The sequence below is a fragment of the Botrytis cinerea genome, chromosome 4 (assembly GCF_000143535.2).
Source record: "Botrytis cinerea B05.10 chromosome 4, complete sequence".
In the NCBI taxonomy this organism is placed as follows: domain Eukaryota; kingdom Fungi; phylum Ascomycota; class Leotiomycetes; order Helotiales; family Sclerotiniaceae; genus Botrytis; species Botrytis cinerea.
Window position 1 is genome coordinate 1,839,516 of NC_037313.1, and position 15,924 is coordinate 1,855,439.

At 43.3% G+C, this 15,924-nt stretch overlaps 4 protein-coding genes across 6 annotated transcripts; 2 read left to right on the plus strand and 2 right to left on the minus strand.

Moving 5' to 3' along the window:
• Positions 1–187: 187 nt before the first annotated feature.
• On the plus strand, positions 188–3,470 carry BCIN_04g05330 (hypothetical protein). 3 transcript variants are annotated; one of them, XM_024692660.1, is made up of 4 exons: positions 188–435; positions 955–1,151; positions 1,201–1,758; positions 1,812–3,470. In XM_024692660.1, exons 1-4 carry the CDS (start codon positions 334–336, stop codon positions 3,142–3,144), a joined length of 2,190 nt encoding a protein of 729 aa, XP_024548439.1. In that variant the 5' UTR covers positions 188–333; the 3' UTR covers positions 3,145–3,470. The 3 variants fall into 3 exon arrangements, with proteins under 3 accessions (XP_024548439.1, XP_024548440.1, XP_024548441.1); XM_024692662.1 differs by having other exon boundaries at positions 962–1,151; XM_024692661.1 differs by having other exon boundaries at positions 967–1,151.
• A 379-nt stretch (positions 3,471–3,849) lies between these two features.
• Positions 3,850–4,859, minus strand: BCIN_04g05340 (hypothetical protein). Its single transcript, XM_001546368.2, has 2 exons — positions 4,474–4,859; positions 3,850–4,362 (listed from the first exon to the last, which is right to left on the minus strand). Exons 1-2 carry the CDS (start codon positions 4,810–4,812, stop codon positions 4,267–4,269), a joined length of 435 nt encoding a protein of 144 aa, XP_001546418.1. The 5' UTR covers positions 4,813–4,859; the 3' UTR covers positions 3,850–4,266.
• Positions 4,860–5,032: 173 nt separating this feature from the next.
• BCIN_04g05350 (hypothetical protein) lies at positions 5,033–7,348 on the minus strand. Its single transcript, XM_024692663.1, has 4 exons — positions 6,730–7,348; positions 6,562–6,680; positions 6,471–6,505; positions 5,033–6,423 (listed from the first exon to the last, which is right to left on the minus strand). The coding sequence occupies exons 1-4, from the start codon at positions 6,816–6,818 to the stop codon at positions 5,224–5,226; spliced, it is 1,443 nt and encodes a 480-aa protein (XP_024548442.1). The 5' UTR covers positions 6,819–7,348; the 3' UTR covers positions 5,033–5,223.
• A 166-nt stretch (positions 7,349–7,514) lies between these two features.
• On the plus strand, positions 7,515–10,970 carry Bcsog2. Its single transcript, XM_024692664.1, has 4 exons — positions 7,515–8,173; positions 8,298–8,409; positions 8,464–10,326; positions 10,377–10,970. Exons 1-4 carry the CDS (start codon positions 7,803–7,805, stop codon positions 10,845–10,847), a joined length of 2,817 nt encoding a protein of 938 aa, XP_024548443.1. The 5' UTR covers positions 7,515–7,802; the 3' UTR covers positions 10,848–10,970.
• Positions 10,971–15,924: the final 4,954 nt, after the last annotated feature.

Consider the following 15,924-nt stretch of genomic DNA (forward strand, 5'->3'; position numbering starts at 1 on the left):
TATTTGTTATTTGTGAAAGAGAAGTAGACAGCTTTGCCTATCCATTCGATGATTGACCCCCGCTATACCAAGTCAAGCACAAAACAAGGCGGTGTATTTAGGCAAAATGAACAACCAGCGGCCGCAAAAACCCGTGCACCCGTGCTTAACGTCTCGTCCACAGTCGCGTCTTCTCTTATTTATTCATGTTTGATATATCTGACATCTCAGCACAATTCACGACACAGCCTGATGCCTCATTCTTCGGGAACAACTATACGGTTGAGAGAGAAGATTTGAGAATGGATTACTAGAACTCTCATCGTTATATTCTGAAGTTTCTGTCGAGAAAACATGGACTTTGACAGCAAGCAGGCTGCTTCAACCAAATCAGCAACTCACTTCGACAATAACTTCATATCCCAATCATTTTCAAGCATAAAAAGAAATGCAGGTGTATGTGGAACTCTCACTTTTTGCCTTTCATAAAAATGTCAAAGATGAATATCTGGTAAAAGGTCTGAGTGCTCAAAAATGCTTCTTCTGGTTCTGCTTTGGTTATACTGTCTCCTTGTCATGGTCGATGATACTACCTTTCGCAATTATCAAACCCTGGCGGCGTCCTCCATTTCAGGCAAGACTGTTTTAGCTAAAGGCTATCAGCTTCAACAATGAAAATATGAGGGCAAATTGATGTCTTTGGACACTATTGCTATACGGAGTCAGACATCACATTGCCCCAAGATGTATGACCAAAGGCTGTGATAGAAAGCGGGATTGACATGGCTGCAAAAGGAATTTGACCATCTGTAGAAGTCAGTTAAGACATACATTGGTGGTTTATAGCTCATTGCACAACCGCTGAAGCAAGCCATATGACGACTCTTTATAGACTGAAAAGACCTGAGACAAAATCAATTCTCTTCTCTAATTTTTTTGAACTATCATGTTCAAAGAAATTTGCTAACTTGTTAGTTTCAAGCTCAGCCCGATGACAAATTCGACGAGTCAAGTTCAACTGCCTCGTTGTCAACTACTAGCAAAGCCATAAAATGTTTGGTGTGCAAACGAGAAGAACTCACACTTGATCCTTTATATGGTTGCTCAAAATGTTTAGCCCGATGGCATGCTAGTTGTCATAAGCCACGTCCACCAGTTGGGGCTGACGTCACGTATGTAAAAATTCCTTGTGCTAGTCGACAATTGCTAAAAAGTAAATAGTGACTGGTACTGCAACCATTGTATTAGGAAACATGGCCTACCATCAAGAGAGTTTTCACCAGAGAGACAATCGCAGGGCGGTGTTTGTGAAATACCTGGATGCAACAAACAGATTTACAGCATGTTGGGTAAAACCAAAGACAATAGAGTCATGTGTACTCTGCACGAGATGACAGAGAAAAACAAGAGGTCTAAGCTTGCTAGCAAAGCACAATTATCAGCCATGTCAAGACCAGTCTCGAAGCCTATTAAGAAAACAAGACTTTATCCTGTTAAGTATGACGAGGACATGCAAGGAATGAAGCGTAAACGAGGTAGAAAGCCCGGAGATTTGAATAATAAGCAAATACTCCCAGACAGTTTTACAGTCCAGTCAGATTACAATGATAAACCAACCTCGAAACCTCAGGAGACTTTAAATTTGGAGCGCCGGCTATCTTACCCAGGATCGCAACCTCCCAGGGATGAAAACTTGGCCCATTCTCCCAAATCGAGGAACCTTTTTCAATCACAATTGAGAACAATCAAGGCACCTGATAGGAATGGTTACCCGGAGGTGTAAGTTCATTGTCTTGAATGCTGAGTGAATATGTCTAATATAACAGATTCAGAACTAACATTCAGAGTCGAACCATAATTCAATCAATCTCAGAACTTCCATCGTCGCCAGAGTATGAGCCTCCACCGCCAAATGAATTTGAAGGCAATATTAGCTGTTCGCCTGAATACGAACCGCCGTCGCCAGATAAAGTTGACAGTGATGTCAATATTTGGCAATCTGACGTGGAGCGACTCGATATTGAACAAGACGATAGTCCTGGCTCTCAAATACAAGACGAGCTCAGAATTATGCAGGAAAGTGCAAAAATGGTCGCAAAGGTGTCTGCGAGTGAATTTGTTCATGGGCACGGATCGTCGTCTTCACTAACCCCGCTGTCGCCCAATGGACGACCACTTAAAACAGTATCTACCTCTGCAGAGAATAAGAATCATAGTAGCAAAGCTTCCCTACTCAGCCGAAACGAGGTTGCCGAGGAACAATTCCTGGCAGTTTCTTCTACGATCCCATTTCTAGCAGCTCCTTTGACCAGGAACCCATTAAAGCCTATACCATCAAAATCTAATCTAGATACCACAGCTGAAAATATGCAATTCCTCGACCCAGAAAGTGAAAACCGCGATGCATTACGTCTAGTTGATGAACGAAAAGCTAAAACGATGGTTGCAAGAAAGATGGCGCCGTCTAAGAAAGTACTTCATCATCAACAAATCATCAGTAATGCAATGAATCAATTTGTCCCTCTCCAACCCGACGAAAATTCTTGGGAGTTGGAGTCTACAGTTCCACAATCACACCAAGATGGGCCGAACCAACAAAGTACAGAAGAGGAAGAGCCGAAGCACACCGCGCCACTTTATGGTGATTACAAGCCCAACACTGTCGAGTATCAACGTCAATTGCGCTGCTTAACATATGACCCCAGCGTTCTTGACCATTATCTAGATTTACAGAAAGAATCACAGGCTAGAGCTGAGGTTGAAAAAGAACAGAACATTATGCCCCAGTCAGATAACGCCGCCAAAACGCAAATCTGGGGTAATATTGATCCTAGAGTCGTCTGGCCGAAAGAACAATCTGAGAGCTGGTACGAGGCCAAACGTAAAGAAATTGATGCACGGGGTGGGAAGAAAGCGAATTTTGGGATATTGCTTACGGCACAAGTGAGAAAGGAAAGAGCTGACAGAAGCTGGCATCTTAATCAGAACAAAGATTATGTTCCCAAGGCGGACAGAAAAGGAGGTTCAATCTTTGTGGGAGATGATGATAGTCGTGCCGATATCGAATTGGCGATTAGGGATGGGAAGTTAGGGGTTCTTGTACCGGTGACTGGAAGGGATGGAAAGAAAACTTCGGAAAAGCAATTTCTTCCAAAGGGTGATTGATAGGTAATTGGGAGTATGGACCGGGGTTCTGATTTCTTGGGGCGTTTGGATTGGATGTGGGAACGATGATTTATGACCCCCTTACATTCTTATTACATGGCCTCTAATTGGAGTAGATAGGAGTGTGTCACAATGGGTGACTTCAGGTGAGATTGGGAAAGTCTCAAATGTTGCGGAGTCTTTTGGTACTACCCATATAACATACATAAAAGAGGGTGTGAAAATTGATATGTAATGCATTAATAGAATCTACTGCCTTTGGTGCACGCTATTGGTGTCTATACAAAAATTAGTCTCGACTGCTATAATAAATCCGACACTGAGCAGATATTGTGGTCTTAAAACACTACCTCTTCGATATTTGAATTGATGATACTTTACGTAGAGCAGGTATGAAAACAAGCACATGACCAATCGAAGTACTTGTATTGTATTATTAGTATCTAAACATTAGGTTGCTATACCGCGCTGGGGGTAGAGAGTGTAGGTAAATGGAAAGAGGAAGATAATACCATGATTTGATATTTTTGATTCACCAATCTATAGATGTTTATTCAACAATACAGGCAAAGCATTTGTCAATTTTCTAAATCAACAGCAGACTTTTCGAGCTAGAGACAGAAGAGAGAGTGTGTGTTTCCCAGCTGAGCTTCTCCGTTCCGCTCCCTGAATTCTGGGCTGGTGGTGTAATGTCAGGGAAGGGTTTGGGATGCAGACATATCAATTTTCAGGTTTGGAGTTGCATTGAGGATGGTGGATTCAAATTTGTTTCAATGGAATTGACAGAAGCAGAGTGAAAGCTTCATGGAGGCGGTATTGCATCTACCGCTGACAATTTAGGTAAGGCTTTCTTAATCATAAAAGTCTCTGTACCTTGAGACATATTACCACTTGTCAACAAAACCCACTAGACAAGACGAGATCATTATGTTATTGATGTTGACCTCAAATTGCTTTTGTCTATTTTCTTCACTCCCAAAAACCTCATACTTTCCGATCCTCCTTTCTCATAAATCCTTCGAGACAACAAATGCACTGCAGAAATGAGGTTCGGGTTTTGGAAGCCCGCGCTCGTAAACACTTCCAGTTTGTGTCATGCCCCTGGTCCTAGACTGAAATGCTCTAGTTTTTTGGAGGGCACCAGGCAATCCCGTCGAGTTTGCTGTCTTTGACAATGCAATGGATCACTGCATTGTTATTCATCGATAATCTTCCCCGCTATACCAAGGTCATCAAGTTAGCTTTCCCCATTGTTATATTGTTTCTGGAGAAGATGGATCGACGAATGAAAATACGAGAAAGAGAAAACGAGAAATTTCAATGTCTTACGATTCCAGGAAGGTTAAATTCCGTAACAAGAGTCCGCTGCGACGGCCAGTCGCCAGCCGAAAGCCCTTGCCAGTCAACGCTCAAACCTTCGATACCATCACTTTGTCTAAGGGCTGCTCCCGAAGGGAGATTCGTTCGGTCGGAGGAATTTCCATCTTTCTCGATAACAGTAAAGTAATCCCAAATTCGCTTATAAATAGCCTCAAGTCCATTTCTGAGGCCAGACGATGTGTTACCGGCAGAAATATTCACAGGAAGGAGAGCTGAACTAGTCTCATGGCCGTTTTCCCATCGAGTCAGTTTGACCAGAAACCAATCGTTGGGAATATCGTTACTCATGGTGAAAGCACTTAATGTTGTTCGAATTCGAGAACTGAAGCTCGTGCTGAGATAGATGGTAAGCAAGATGGGTTGCTGGAATGAAAAGCGAGTGATCTTGTTGAATTGAGTGGCAATGTTGGTGGTCGAAAGAACAGAATATATAGCCTCTCACCATTAATACTAATTGGTTTTTTTTTCCAACATGAATCATCTTTCAATGCCCTCAAAGGATAGCTAGTGAGGGAACATAGGTTCTTTCATTCGTGTTTTTCCATGGGTATGATACCTGCTTGTAGCAATCGTTTCTTCAAAGTAAAATCCCTGGGAGATAACTGAGGCAATGGTATTCCAAACATGCATGTACCAAATGTGAGCAGTACTTGCCCATGATCATGACCATGACAAGCTAGCAAGACAAAGACATTATGATCAATCGTATTCATCATATCCATTGTCGAAGCGGCCTTGTTCTCTTTGCGTGCTTACAAATTCTTCGGTCATCAGATTGTTGAGCTTTGCTCTCTTCAAAGCTTTCACGTCTTTGTGCCAATCACAAGCATAATCACAGGCAGGGACTTCATTCTCTCCGAAGTATTTGCAGATCAGCTTGTGTCGACACTCATCGGTTTCTTCGCAGTATGAAACCAAAGCTTTCAAGCTATTAATCCTAGCTTCTAGATTGACTCTTTCTTTGGCATCTCGAGAAACTCTGTTGTATGCTCGATCACGGTCTTCGCGACTGTAATACATGATATGTATGCTGGCCTTTCCGTCCCTTCCGGCTCGTCCAGCCTCTTGGTAGAAGCCTTCGAAAGATTTTGGAATTTGCCAATGAATGACAAAACGTACATTTTCCTTGTCTATGCCCATACCAAAGGCAGTTGTTGCAACTATCACGTCATAGCCCTTATCATTATTGATCCATCGATTTAATGTTTCGGTCTTTTCTTCATGAGTGAGTCCGGCATGATAGGCCCTGGCTCCTATTCCGCTATGTCTCAACCTAGACGCGAGGTTCTCACAATCTTGCCTGAAAAGAGTGTAGATAATTCCTGATACATTATCCAAGCGTTCGCGCTTCTGTTCTAGTTCAGCCCGACGTTCTGGGTTTTCCATTCGATTTCTATGAACTCCCTTGAGCCAATGTAAGAAATCATTGAAGTGGTCGGATTCATCTGATTTGAATCTCACTTCATAATGAAGGTTCTCGCGGTTCGTTGTCATTCTAAAAACTTTCAAGTTTGTTTCCGAGAGACCCATAGTGCCTATAACATCTTTTCGTACTTGATCCGTAGCTGTTGCCGTTAAACAAATAATGGGTATATCCGGAAATGTCTGTCGGAACCAGGAGAGATTCTTAAAGGACTTTCTAAAGTCATGGCCCCATTCGCTAATGCAATGTGCTTCATCAACGGCAATCCTAGCAAGCTCTCGCTGTTCATGCACGGTTCGAAGATGTTTGCGGAAGTTGTCTGTAGAGCAATACTCAGGGGTCACATACAAAAGTCTTGTTAGGGGGTGGCCAGATTCAAGGTCCGCAAGGAGTCGTTGTCGTTCGGGCCAAGCTGTATTTCCATTAATGGTACCCGCTACGATTCCTGCAGATTGCAAGGCATTTACTTGATCAGTCTAACTTGATGTAAGTATAGAAAAACGCATGGCCGGTTTTGACTTACCATCAATGAAAGTAATGGCGAGATAACAATGGTTACTGAAGGCGTAAGTATTGGCACTGACAAATGGATGAAAACAGGCGTCGAGACTTACTCCCTTGATCGATCACTGCTGGCAGTTGAAAGCATAAACTTTTCCCAAATGAAGTGGCAGCCTGTATGAAAACATCGTGTCCATCTAGTGCCGCAACGATGACCTCTCGCTGCAAGGGCCTGAGGAATTTCAGCTCATGTTTTGGGAAGTATTACCAAGGGGCACTACCTGAATGAGGTCTTTTTGAATATACGGCGCAATGTAAAGTCAATGTCAACACAAGAATCAGATCTTGAAAGGGTCCTTGACAAGGGCATTTTGTAAGGATTCAGAGAGGTCTTGGAGAGTTGCGTGATTGTAATGGTTTGTTATTGTAATGTATCAGAAGAAAAGTGATCAGTTAGACTCTTGAAGTGTGTACAGACCGAAAGCCTTCTTGTCAGTAGAAACAAATCCTTACTCTTGGTTTCTCACAATGTCTTTGCTCGTTTTATTTGGCGATTCAGCCTCCAGCAGAAGATATTCTGGGGTTCTGTATAACACAGCAAATGGAGTGAAGTGTATTATGGAACGGATTGGAAATCAAAGGCTTAGTATCATCCGAGATCCATCAATGACTATCTATCATCAAACCATCAAGATCCACCTGAAAGGATCAAGTGAAGCTGGAGGAGGAACGATGTCAAAATGTATCTAGCAGGCAGGTGTTGTCAAGAACCTGTCTAGCCCTTTTGATGGAATACAGACAGCAATGAAGACAGGTCAAGATGGATGAAAAACTCTGCAGTCTCAATTGTCTTCTGACTTTAACGTGTTCCCTCCATGAAAGTATGTAGATGTATATTCCAAGGTTACACTGCTGTCGTACTCAAAATAAAAGGTAGAAATGCATATTTTATTAAACATATCGGTACCTGCATCAATTTTAAGCCGACGCTTACCTATTTCGAGAAAGCTTAACCGAAAATCATGATGCTAGAGAAATGATCAATGTGACAACAAGCAGTTCAATTGCGATAGAAAAGAGACAGAAGACCCTCGAATATCACCCCTTCTTGAAAAAATTACGGATGCATGGTGTTACATAGGACATAAACCCCTCATTATGCTGCTTGTCCTTTCTTCTCGACCAATTCTCAACTTTACCGCCCATTCAAAGGCTCGGATTCTTAAGTAGTTCCCATCGAATTGATAAGGGTCTGGTCCCTTTTTCGCGAAACAAGCAAGTGTTGAAACATCCTCAGCCACATCTTACAAGAAACATCGACAACATAACTGAAAAGGTTGGAGTGGAAGATATCATGGGTCCCACTGGTCCTCCCCTTGGAGCAGCAATAATGTCGTCAGGTCGGCCTAAATTCGAAAATGGCATGCCAGCTCCAAGTCCGGGTCCTAGACCACAAAATCTGAGCGCATCTCGACGTGGTCCTACCCTTCGGCATGCTCAGTCGAACTCTTCGCTATCTTCCAAAGTTCCGCCATCGCAAGGGCAAGTCGTCGCCTTAGTACGGGAATCTATGAATAAGGCTTTGGAGGAGAATATAGTGAAAGCTGCAGAGTCGAGCGCTGTCAGCAACGAGCTGAAGCCAGGAGTCACAATTGATTTGAGCCATAGACGTATACAAAGATTTCCGGAAGAGGTTGTCGACATCATAAAAGTCGAGCTCGTACGGTATTTATAATCTTTCATTCCTTGCAGAAGGCTTGGAACTTGTCTCACATGTTGAGCTCTTTCTAGCATCTCGGAAATTAATTATATTGTTTAATGGCAAAACTAATACATATTCATGGTACAGACTTGCGTTATCCCACAACGAGATCCAAACATTCCCCGCCAGGTTCGCAGAATGTACCTCGTTACGATATCTGAACCTTCGAAACAATATCATTCGAGAATTCCCACCAGCAGTATGCAATGTCAAAATGGCGTAGGCAAGCTCAAAGACGCTGACTTCGTTTTAGATATGCCAGTTAAACTTCCTCGAAATTCTCGACCTCGGACGAAATAAGCTACGGACTCTGCCACCAGACATTATAAATTTGTCATCATTGAAAGTTTTGTCCGTTCAAAGGAACAGGATTGAGGAACTTCCTTTATGTGTAGCAGATATGACATCTCTTCAAATCCTGAAATTGGATGGGAATCCCCTGAGATTCCCGCCTAAAGAGATTCTTCAAGCGCAAGCTCTAAACTCTCCTAACGGCGGTCCTTTCCCAGAAGGTGAGATAGATGATCTTACTGTCACAACACAGATCAAGAGATTCTTGAGGTCCAAAGCCATGGGTCGACCCGAAACCGAATCTGGCGGAGAAGAATCAAGTGAGGGTACCGAGACTCCACGGCCTACTATGAAGCGTGTTGTGAGTGGTCGTTTCCCCATAAAGGTCGACGGCGTTCCCCCATCGCCAGCTCAACCTCGACCACCTCCTATACCTTCTAGATCACACCAAAGAGGCTTCTCGCAACAAAACGCAGCGCTCCGACGACCTGGCGTAATGCCTCTCACAATTGGAAGCACGAATGAAAGGGTTCGCAGCAACAGCGAGGGCCTTTTACAGGCTAATCGCGATCGACCGGACCGCTCTTCAACGGATCGCTCACGACGAATGGGTATTGTTTCAAGGAAAGCGGCGGAGTTAGGGACGGTCGACGAGACGAACAAATCGAATCGTTACAGTCTTCACAACAGGGGTCTCAGTCATGGATCTGCAATGCAGGGTAATGGTACTGGGTCTAATGGCAATACGACTAGCCCAGCAAGCCCGGCAGATTCGGCGGGCCAGAGAGCAACCTACGTCCGCCGCTTATCAAGCTTACCGGAACGCAAACGAGAATCTACTTCCCCAGATCCTATTATTGAAGGGGCTAAAGGTGTATTGTACGCTTTGTTTCAAGTCCATCCTCTTATTGAAACCCTGATCGGTCTGGTTCGGAATCCTGGCGAGAAGAAGTCAACGTTAGAGAGGGTATTTTACAACGCCAAAACACATGTAGAAGAGCTAGATCAGGATGTTCAACGTTATGATTCTTACTCGGAGGAAGACGAGGAAGCTTCTCCCCGATCAAACGAAAACGTGAAACGTGCCTGTTTGACTTGTGTCGGTGCATACATTCACGTGTGTGCTCAATTATCACAAAATGTCGAAATTCTTCTTATTAATGGCGACCCTCGATATATTCGGACGCTACTACTTCAATTATACGGAAGCGTAGCGGAAGTACGAAATGCTGGCGCGAGCTTGTTTCCTCCTGGACAAAGCCGATCTGGTAGATATCCACGAAGTAATCACGAGGCAGGATATCCAATCAGAGACAGATCAGTTACTCCGACACGAGAGAGGCCTGGCACAAACTTTAGAACGAGAAGTGCTACTGTCATTCAACATTCAAATAATCTACGAGTAGCGATAGATGCTCCCCCACCATTTGTCGGTGGAAATGGGCGCTCTGCAACTATGACAAGCGCTACGCCACGCTCTGGAGAATCATTCGGTTCGACAGGCACCAGTGGGCGTATGGCGGGAGACTTTACCGAGGAGGATAAAATCTTCGAAAAAATATTTCTTCGCCTACAGCAAACATCAGAAATGGCCCTCAAAACTCTTCCAAATGTTAACGCCCATTTCCTCGGATCCATGCAAAAGAGTGCAATTTCAAGTAATGCAGAGCACGGTAAACAGTATTGGCAAGTATTAATACACAAATGCACGCACGCGTTGTACATAGCGGATGCGCTTAAATCTCGCCTATCACAAATTAAATTGAAGGATCCTGAAATCAGAGAACAAAAGGGGTTCTGGGAGATATGTTGGGCAATGGTAGATGTAAGTATACCTAATTATGATAACCCACCACTATTTACTAATAAGTTTAGTCATACCTTGATTTAGTTACCAAGGTCAGGGAAGTGAAAGGCGTAATCAGCTTCATCCCAAATGAAATTATTGTTCTTCTCAGACCTCTTCAAAAGGCCATCAAAGAAACAGGTACAATGATTACGGCATCACCATGGGGTTTCTTGGCAAATAGACAAGCAAATGGCGTTTCGAATGGCTCATATACAACACAATCACCTGCCTCCCAAGTCCCCTTACCGATGACTCCTCAGAGTGCAGCATTGGGACCAGCAGTTCAAGCAACTGTTCCATCCACCCCACAGAGTGTTTCTTTTGGTGCAATGTTTAATGGCAATGTTTATGAGCGCGCGGATACTTACTTGTCAAATGGATCAAGAGCTGGTACCATGACTTCTCAGTTGGGTGTTAATGATGGACCGACTATCATGTTAAGCCCATCGCATTATATGAATAATCGGTTTAATAGTAATGGGAAAGTAGCCTTTTGAAACTGAGGTTTTTTCATGATTTATCACTTTAGGTACCTCAATATTGGATGAGATACACTATCCTGGTTGTCTCTGGTCAGTGTGGTTGGTGTCGAAATATCGGCGGGACTCTTTTATCGGGCATGTAAAGTTTGAAGTTTGACACGAATGAATGAATGGGAGATGGATAAGTGGATGAATTTTCATATTTAGCGTCAATGATAGGGAAGGAAAGGGATGGAAGGTTTATAAATGGATCGAATGGGATGGGATGAACTCATTGAAGGCAATTTTTCAATCATAGCATATACCACTGTCATTAGCGTTTTGATCATTTAAAGAGTTTTGATTATTTTTGGTAACTTTTGGGGGATTGTATGGATTAGATGTTGGCGTGTTTTATGCGTGGGATGTATTGATGGGTGTAGGAATACTGGAATTTGAGGGGCGTTATTGGATTGGGTGCATGGTTCGGTGCTTTGGGGTTATTTGGGTTTGAGCTTTAGTTTTACCGTGGAAATTGAATGGTGGGTTTAGAGGTGTTGTATGTTGTATGTTAGATGTTTTGATAGGGTAGTGTGGATTTGCGGTTAAGGGGAGGACAGAAAGAGGGGAAATGGCAAAGTGAATATGGGAATGTGGATTTGTGGTGCGGGTGCGGGTGCGGGTGCGGGTCCGGGGTAGAAGAATGGTGTACTGGTCTACTGAGGACCTGGTCTCGACAGATTGGAATCAAATGATTCACTTTGAATCTTGAGTCCAGAGTAAAGGATAGAGGAAGATGACGAAGCGGAATGATTAGAGATTATGGTAGATACAAGAGACCGAGCATTGAAGGCATCGGTTGTTGGCTAGATAGGTATTTACTGTTAGATTGATTGACTGGTTGAGATGAATTCAAAGTCAAAGGTATGAAATGGATGTAATTCTCAAGTTGAGAATCACGAATATATGGAGCAGTGGGTTGGTTTCAGCTGGATTGGGGGAGATGAGATTGGATGGATGGGATAAACAGAGCTGAAGAAGTAGAAGTAGATGTGGAAGTGGAAGCAGAAGTGGTATATCTAGGATTAGTTCACGCAGTCAGTACAAATATACGAATACGATCAATGAATAAGAAACGAGATTTTATATATACCTATATACCTATATGTCTGTATGTAATGGTGAATTGGTGAGTAGATGGATGGCGGAATCTTGAGTTGTGGAATTGTGAGAGTGGAGTTTGTAGAGACTGTAGGAACGGTAGAGTGTCAGAGTATGAGGGTGTCAGAGTCAAAATGGGAGGTGAATGATAAGAATTAGGTTGGGTAGTTTAGATGATGGGACTAACTAAGGATTTGCTAGAGTTGTGGTGTTATTGGGGAGATACCTAGTCGGTAGGTTGGTTGGTTGGTTAGTTGGTAAATTGTTGGTGAGAATTTTGGAGTTGGGTTTGGGTTTGGGTTTGGATTTGGGTTTGATGGATTACTTTTTTTTTAATAAAAAAAATATATATATATATATATATATAAATTAGAATTGGATGGGGGTTTCTGGGAGGAAAGAAGATGGTAGATGGTAGGTGGTACGGAGGAGAGAGATGTTAGGGTGGAAAAGGGGAAGAGGAAGAGGAAGGGAAGGGAGAAAAAGAGAAAAGTGGAGATGATCTTCTTTTTTCGCTTCTTTTTCTCCTTTTGGGGGGGGAGAGAGAGGGGGAGAGGGCGGAGGGGGCGGAGCTGCGGATTAGATCGTGTTGGGGATTTGAAGTTTGATGGGTGGTGTGTGATGTGTGATTTGTGAGGTTTGTATATATATGATTGGATGGGTGATGGATCATGGGTGACGTGTGATGTGTGAAGTTTATATATATATGTGTGTGTGTGTGTGTGTGACTGATTGGATGGATGGATGACTGAATAGATGAATGGGTATATATAAAAAGAGAGAAGAGCAAACAAAAAAAAAAAAAAAGGAATATGAAAGGAAAGAACGGAGGAAGGGGAAGGGGGAAGTTGTATTGTAAATTGTAAATTGTAATTCATCATCCTCATCCTCATCAAACCACAGCCCAAGCCCAAGTATGTATCTGGATATGGATATGGATATGGATATGGATATGGATATGGATATGGATATGGATATGGTATCTAGACGGATGCAAAGCCGCGTGTGCTATATTCTATATTCTATATTCTATCTTTTCTTTTCCAAGCTCCCCTCTCCCTCTCCCTCTCCCTCTCCCTCTCCCTCTCCCTCTCCCTCTCCCTCTCCCTCTCCCTCTCCCCTCCCTACACCCTCCACAAAACGAACTCCCAAGTACCAAAATTCCCAACCCCCCCCCCCCCCCCCCCCCCAAAAAAAACTCTACAAACAACATCCCAGCCAGATGTATGATAACTCGAGAGAGGTGATGAATGAGTTTACAAGTTGATTGATGAATAAATCGATAAATCGATGGAGATGGAGATGGAGAAATTATTGTGAAGTGTATATTAATCGGGATTTTGTATGAAGTGGAAGGGGTTGATTGTTAGATAGATAGGTAGATAGGTAGATGGATGGATGTATTGTTCTTTCAGTTTACTATTACTATTCCTATTACTACTACTACTATTCTCATGTTATAGCTCAGTATATCTCCTATCTCCTACCTCTTACTTCACCTCGCCTTGCCTTGCCTCGCCACAAGTCAAGTCAAGTCAGGTCAGGCCAATGCTACTTAGTACATCCTCATCCTCATCCCCATACTCATCCCCTTCAACCTCAACCTCAACCACAAACACAAACACAAACACAGACACAAATAAATCACTCCCCATCACACCACATATCCCACTCCATCCATTCATTACAGCATCACCAAACCAACTATACACATCATCGCACACAACTTATATCCACCACTCACTCCATCCTCCACTCACTACATCTACATCTCATCCACATCCACATCTGCAACCACGCCTCCCCGCGCAAAAAGCATGCAGTACTCACCCAAAACACGCGTAGCACGTGTTGCACCTACCACACCATTTTGACAGTCCGTTGCATACATGGATGGCGACTTTGAGCCTCGTTTACCTTGGAAGGCGTGATGATTGGCAATATTAGCGGATCTTTTGAAAGGAAGACTGGTTTTCACTATTGTGGTGATAGGATGAGTATGTGGGGATCCGTCTGCTTGTGTGGTGATGAATCGTACTGGAGATTAGTTGTTGTGTCGCCACGTGCATGGTATAGATTTATGTGGTTTGATGGGATGTATGTAATGAATGGAGAAAAGAATGAGAGGTAATGATTGGACGACAATGATGAGATTAAAATGCATCTCGACTAAAGAGCTAGAAAATTCGGGAAACCGCAGGACTGCAGGAAGTTATGTGACTCATTCTATATCGTCGTTGCATTTGAACATTTTCATGTAATGAATAGGGTGAACTCGTCCACGCAAATATTACCATTGTGTGGAGATGGATGAAAGTATGGAACTATCATTCATTCGCCAAGAACTGACGTTCACTCATTTCAACACATCTGCATAGACATTGCTCCGAAATGCGGGCTCGAGCCCCGGAGCATTCCATAGGTATTTAATGTTCCTTCGTCTTCTGTCGACTCGAGTCTCAAGTATCAAGTAAGCAGTTGTGAAACCACACTTTGAAGATGAACCGCATGCTCGATTCTGCACATCGCTTGGAAAAGAAGAAAGAATTCGAGGACCAAGCGTTTTGAGTAACACGTTGAGTATCTCCGAATCCAACAGAAACTTTGATTCGCGAACCTGTCCAGTATGGAAGATTCCATGTAACCTTTCTGGTATATACGTCACATTTATCAATATCGATAATATGTCGTGAAGTATGAGGTTGGCTGAAATTCTTCCGAGTCCGGCCGTGCAAAGTAATATATTGCCTTGGGATTTATCGTATGCAAGCACCTCGTAATTCATTTGCCGCATAGATGATTAATTCGCATAGATGATTAATTCCGAGACGTGTGTTTTCGATACCGCGACGTAGCGCAAAAATGCAGGGACATCCAGTTTGAAACAAAGATGCCTTGGAAAAGTATAATGGGATTATCCCTGATTCAATAAACTTTTCAAAGAATGGAGTAGATAACAACGGTTCATCTCATCGTCCGATGGTAATGATACCGGTACGAGAAATGAAAACTGGACGATCAAAGCATGCGGAAAACTTCATGCCGCAACTCCCGGGCTTCCAATATTGAAATTGGCCCCCCAGACCTTTGGATGGCTTGGTAATGCAATATCAAGATAGCAGAAATGATCAAAAAACGGACAAATGAAGAAGAGCGATGTTGGGGGGGAGGGGGATATTTCTTTAGATAGTGATATGCAAAGCGAACCTTGAAATATTGACGGCGATTAGTAAATTACGAACAGGTGGTGGCTGAGATTGTGCGCACCAAGAACGGAAGGGTTCACATGAGGCAAGACGGATGAGTGAACCAAGAACTTTTGTCAAAGTCTTCGGCGCATTTTCCAAACTTGTAACGTCTCTGGCAACTTTGGTTTATTCGTTCAGTCGTCCAAGGGGTTGCAGGATGAGCATGTAGGATCGTACGGATCTTAACTTCCACAGTCTCGAGTCGTCTCGTGTGTGATGACAAGGTGAGTAATCTTCCAGAGTTGCCCGAGATATACGAATTAGAGGTATGGTATGACGGTGTCCCTGGGCAGGTCGTACTTGGTTGAGTTGAGTTGCGTTGAGGAATGTCGGAATGTCAGAATGTCAGAGTCGCAGAATCTGACCACATCGATCCCAAACATCGCAAGACTTCTGCTTCTGCTTCTGCTGCTGCTGCTGCTTCGACAGACATTCAACACGTGATGATGAGATAAGATGATGAGATTATCCGAGACTCGTCCGTTCCCTTTATGGCGCGAAATCTCGCACGCCTCACTTTTTGGGGGTAGAAGCGTGTTTTTGATTTTGACTTTTCTCTTGAGTTGGGTGATCTCCAAAACTATCGATGTTTGATCCATAAGCTTCCATCATGACACCAAAGTTTCATTTTTTGGTAGCCGCAGATACCCCTGATTGTGACTAGAAAATTCATGTTACTGCGACCAGTGCATTCTTCGGTAGCC

What these genes read in the sequence shown, in the direction of transcription:
- BCIN_04g05340 (XM_001546368.2), bottom strand. Translation starts at nt 4,812, where the DNA reads ATGAGTAACGATATTCCCAACGATTGGTTTCTGGTCAAACTGACTCGA. An exon ending in AATTTAACCTTCCTGGAATC is followed by an intron (nt 4,363 to 4,473) that starts GTAAGACATTGA and finishes ACCTTGGTATAG; the next exon opens with CGGGGAAGATTATCGATGAA.
- BCIN_04g05330 (XM_024692660.1), top strand. Translation starts at nt 334, where the DNA reads ATGGACTTTGACAGCAAGCAGGCTGCTTCAACCAAATCAGCAACTCAC. An exon ending in CCAGTTGGGGCTGACGTCAC is followed by an intron (nt 1,152 to 1,200) that starts GTATGTAAAAAT and finishes AAAAGTAAATAG; the next exon opens with TGACTGGTACTGCAACCATT. An exon ending in AGGAATGGTTACCCGGAGGT is followed by an intron (nt 1,759 to 1,811) that starts GTAAGTTCATTG and finishes TAACAGATTCAG; the next exon opens with AACTAACATTCAGAGTCGAA.
- BCIN_04g05350 (XM_024692663.1), bottom strand. Translation starts at nt 6,818, where the DNA reads ATGCCCTTGTCAAGGACCCTTTCAAGATCTGATTCTTGTGTTGACATT. An exon ending in TTCAAAAAGACCTCATTCAG is followed by an intron (nt 6,681 to 6,729) that starts GTAGTGCCCCTT and finishes GAAATTCCTCAG; the next exon opens with GCCCTTGCAGCGAGAGGTCA. An exon ending in AGCAGTGATCGATCAAGGGA is followed by an intron (nt 6,506 to 6,561) that starts GTAAGTCTCGAC and finishes TTACGCCTTCAG; the next exon opens with TAACCATTGTTATCTCGCCA.
- Bcsog2 (XM_024692664.1), top strand. Translation starts at nt 7,803, where the DNA reads ATGGGTCCCACTGGTCCTCCCCTTGGAGCAGCAATAATGTCGTCAGGT. An exon ending in ATAAAAGTCGAGCTCGTACG is followed by an intron (nt 8,174 to 8,297) that starts GTATTTATAATC and finishes TTCATGGTACAG; the next exon opens with ACTTGCGTTATCCCACAACG. An exon ending in TATGTTGGGCAATGGTAGAT is followed by an intron (nt 10,327 to 10,376) that starts GTAAGTATACCT and finishes TAATAAGTTTAG; the next exon opens with TCATACCTTGATTTAGTTAC.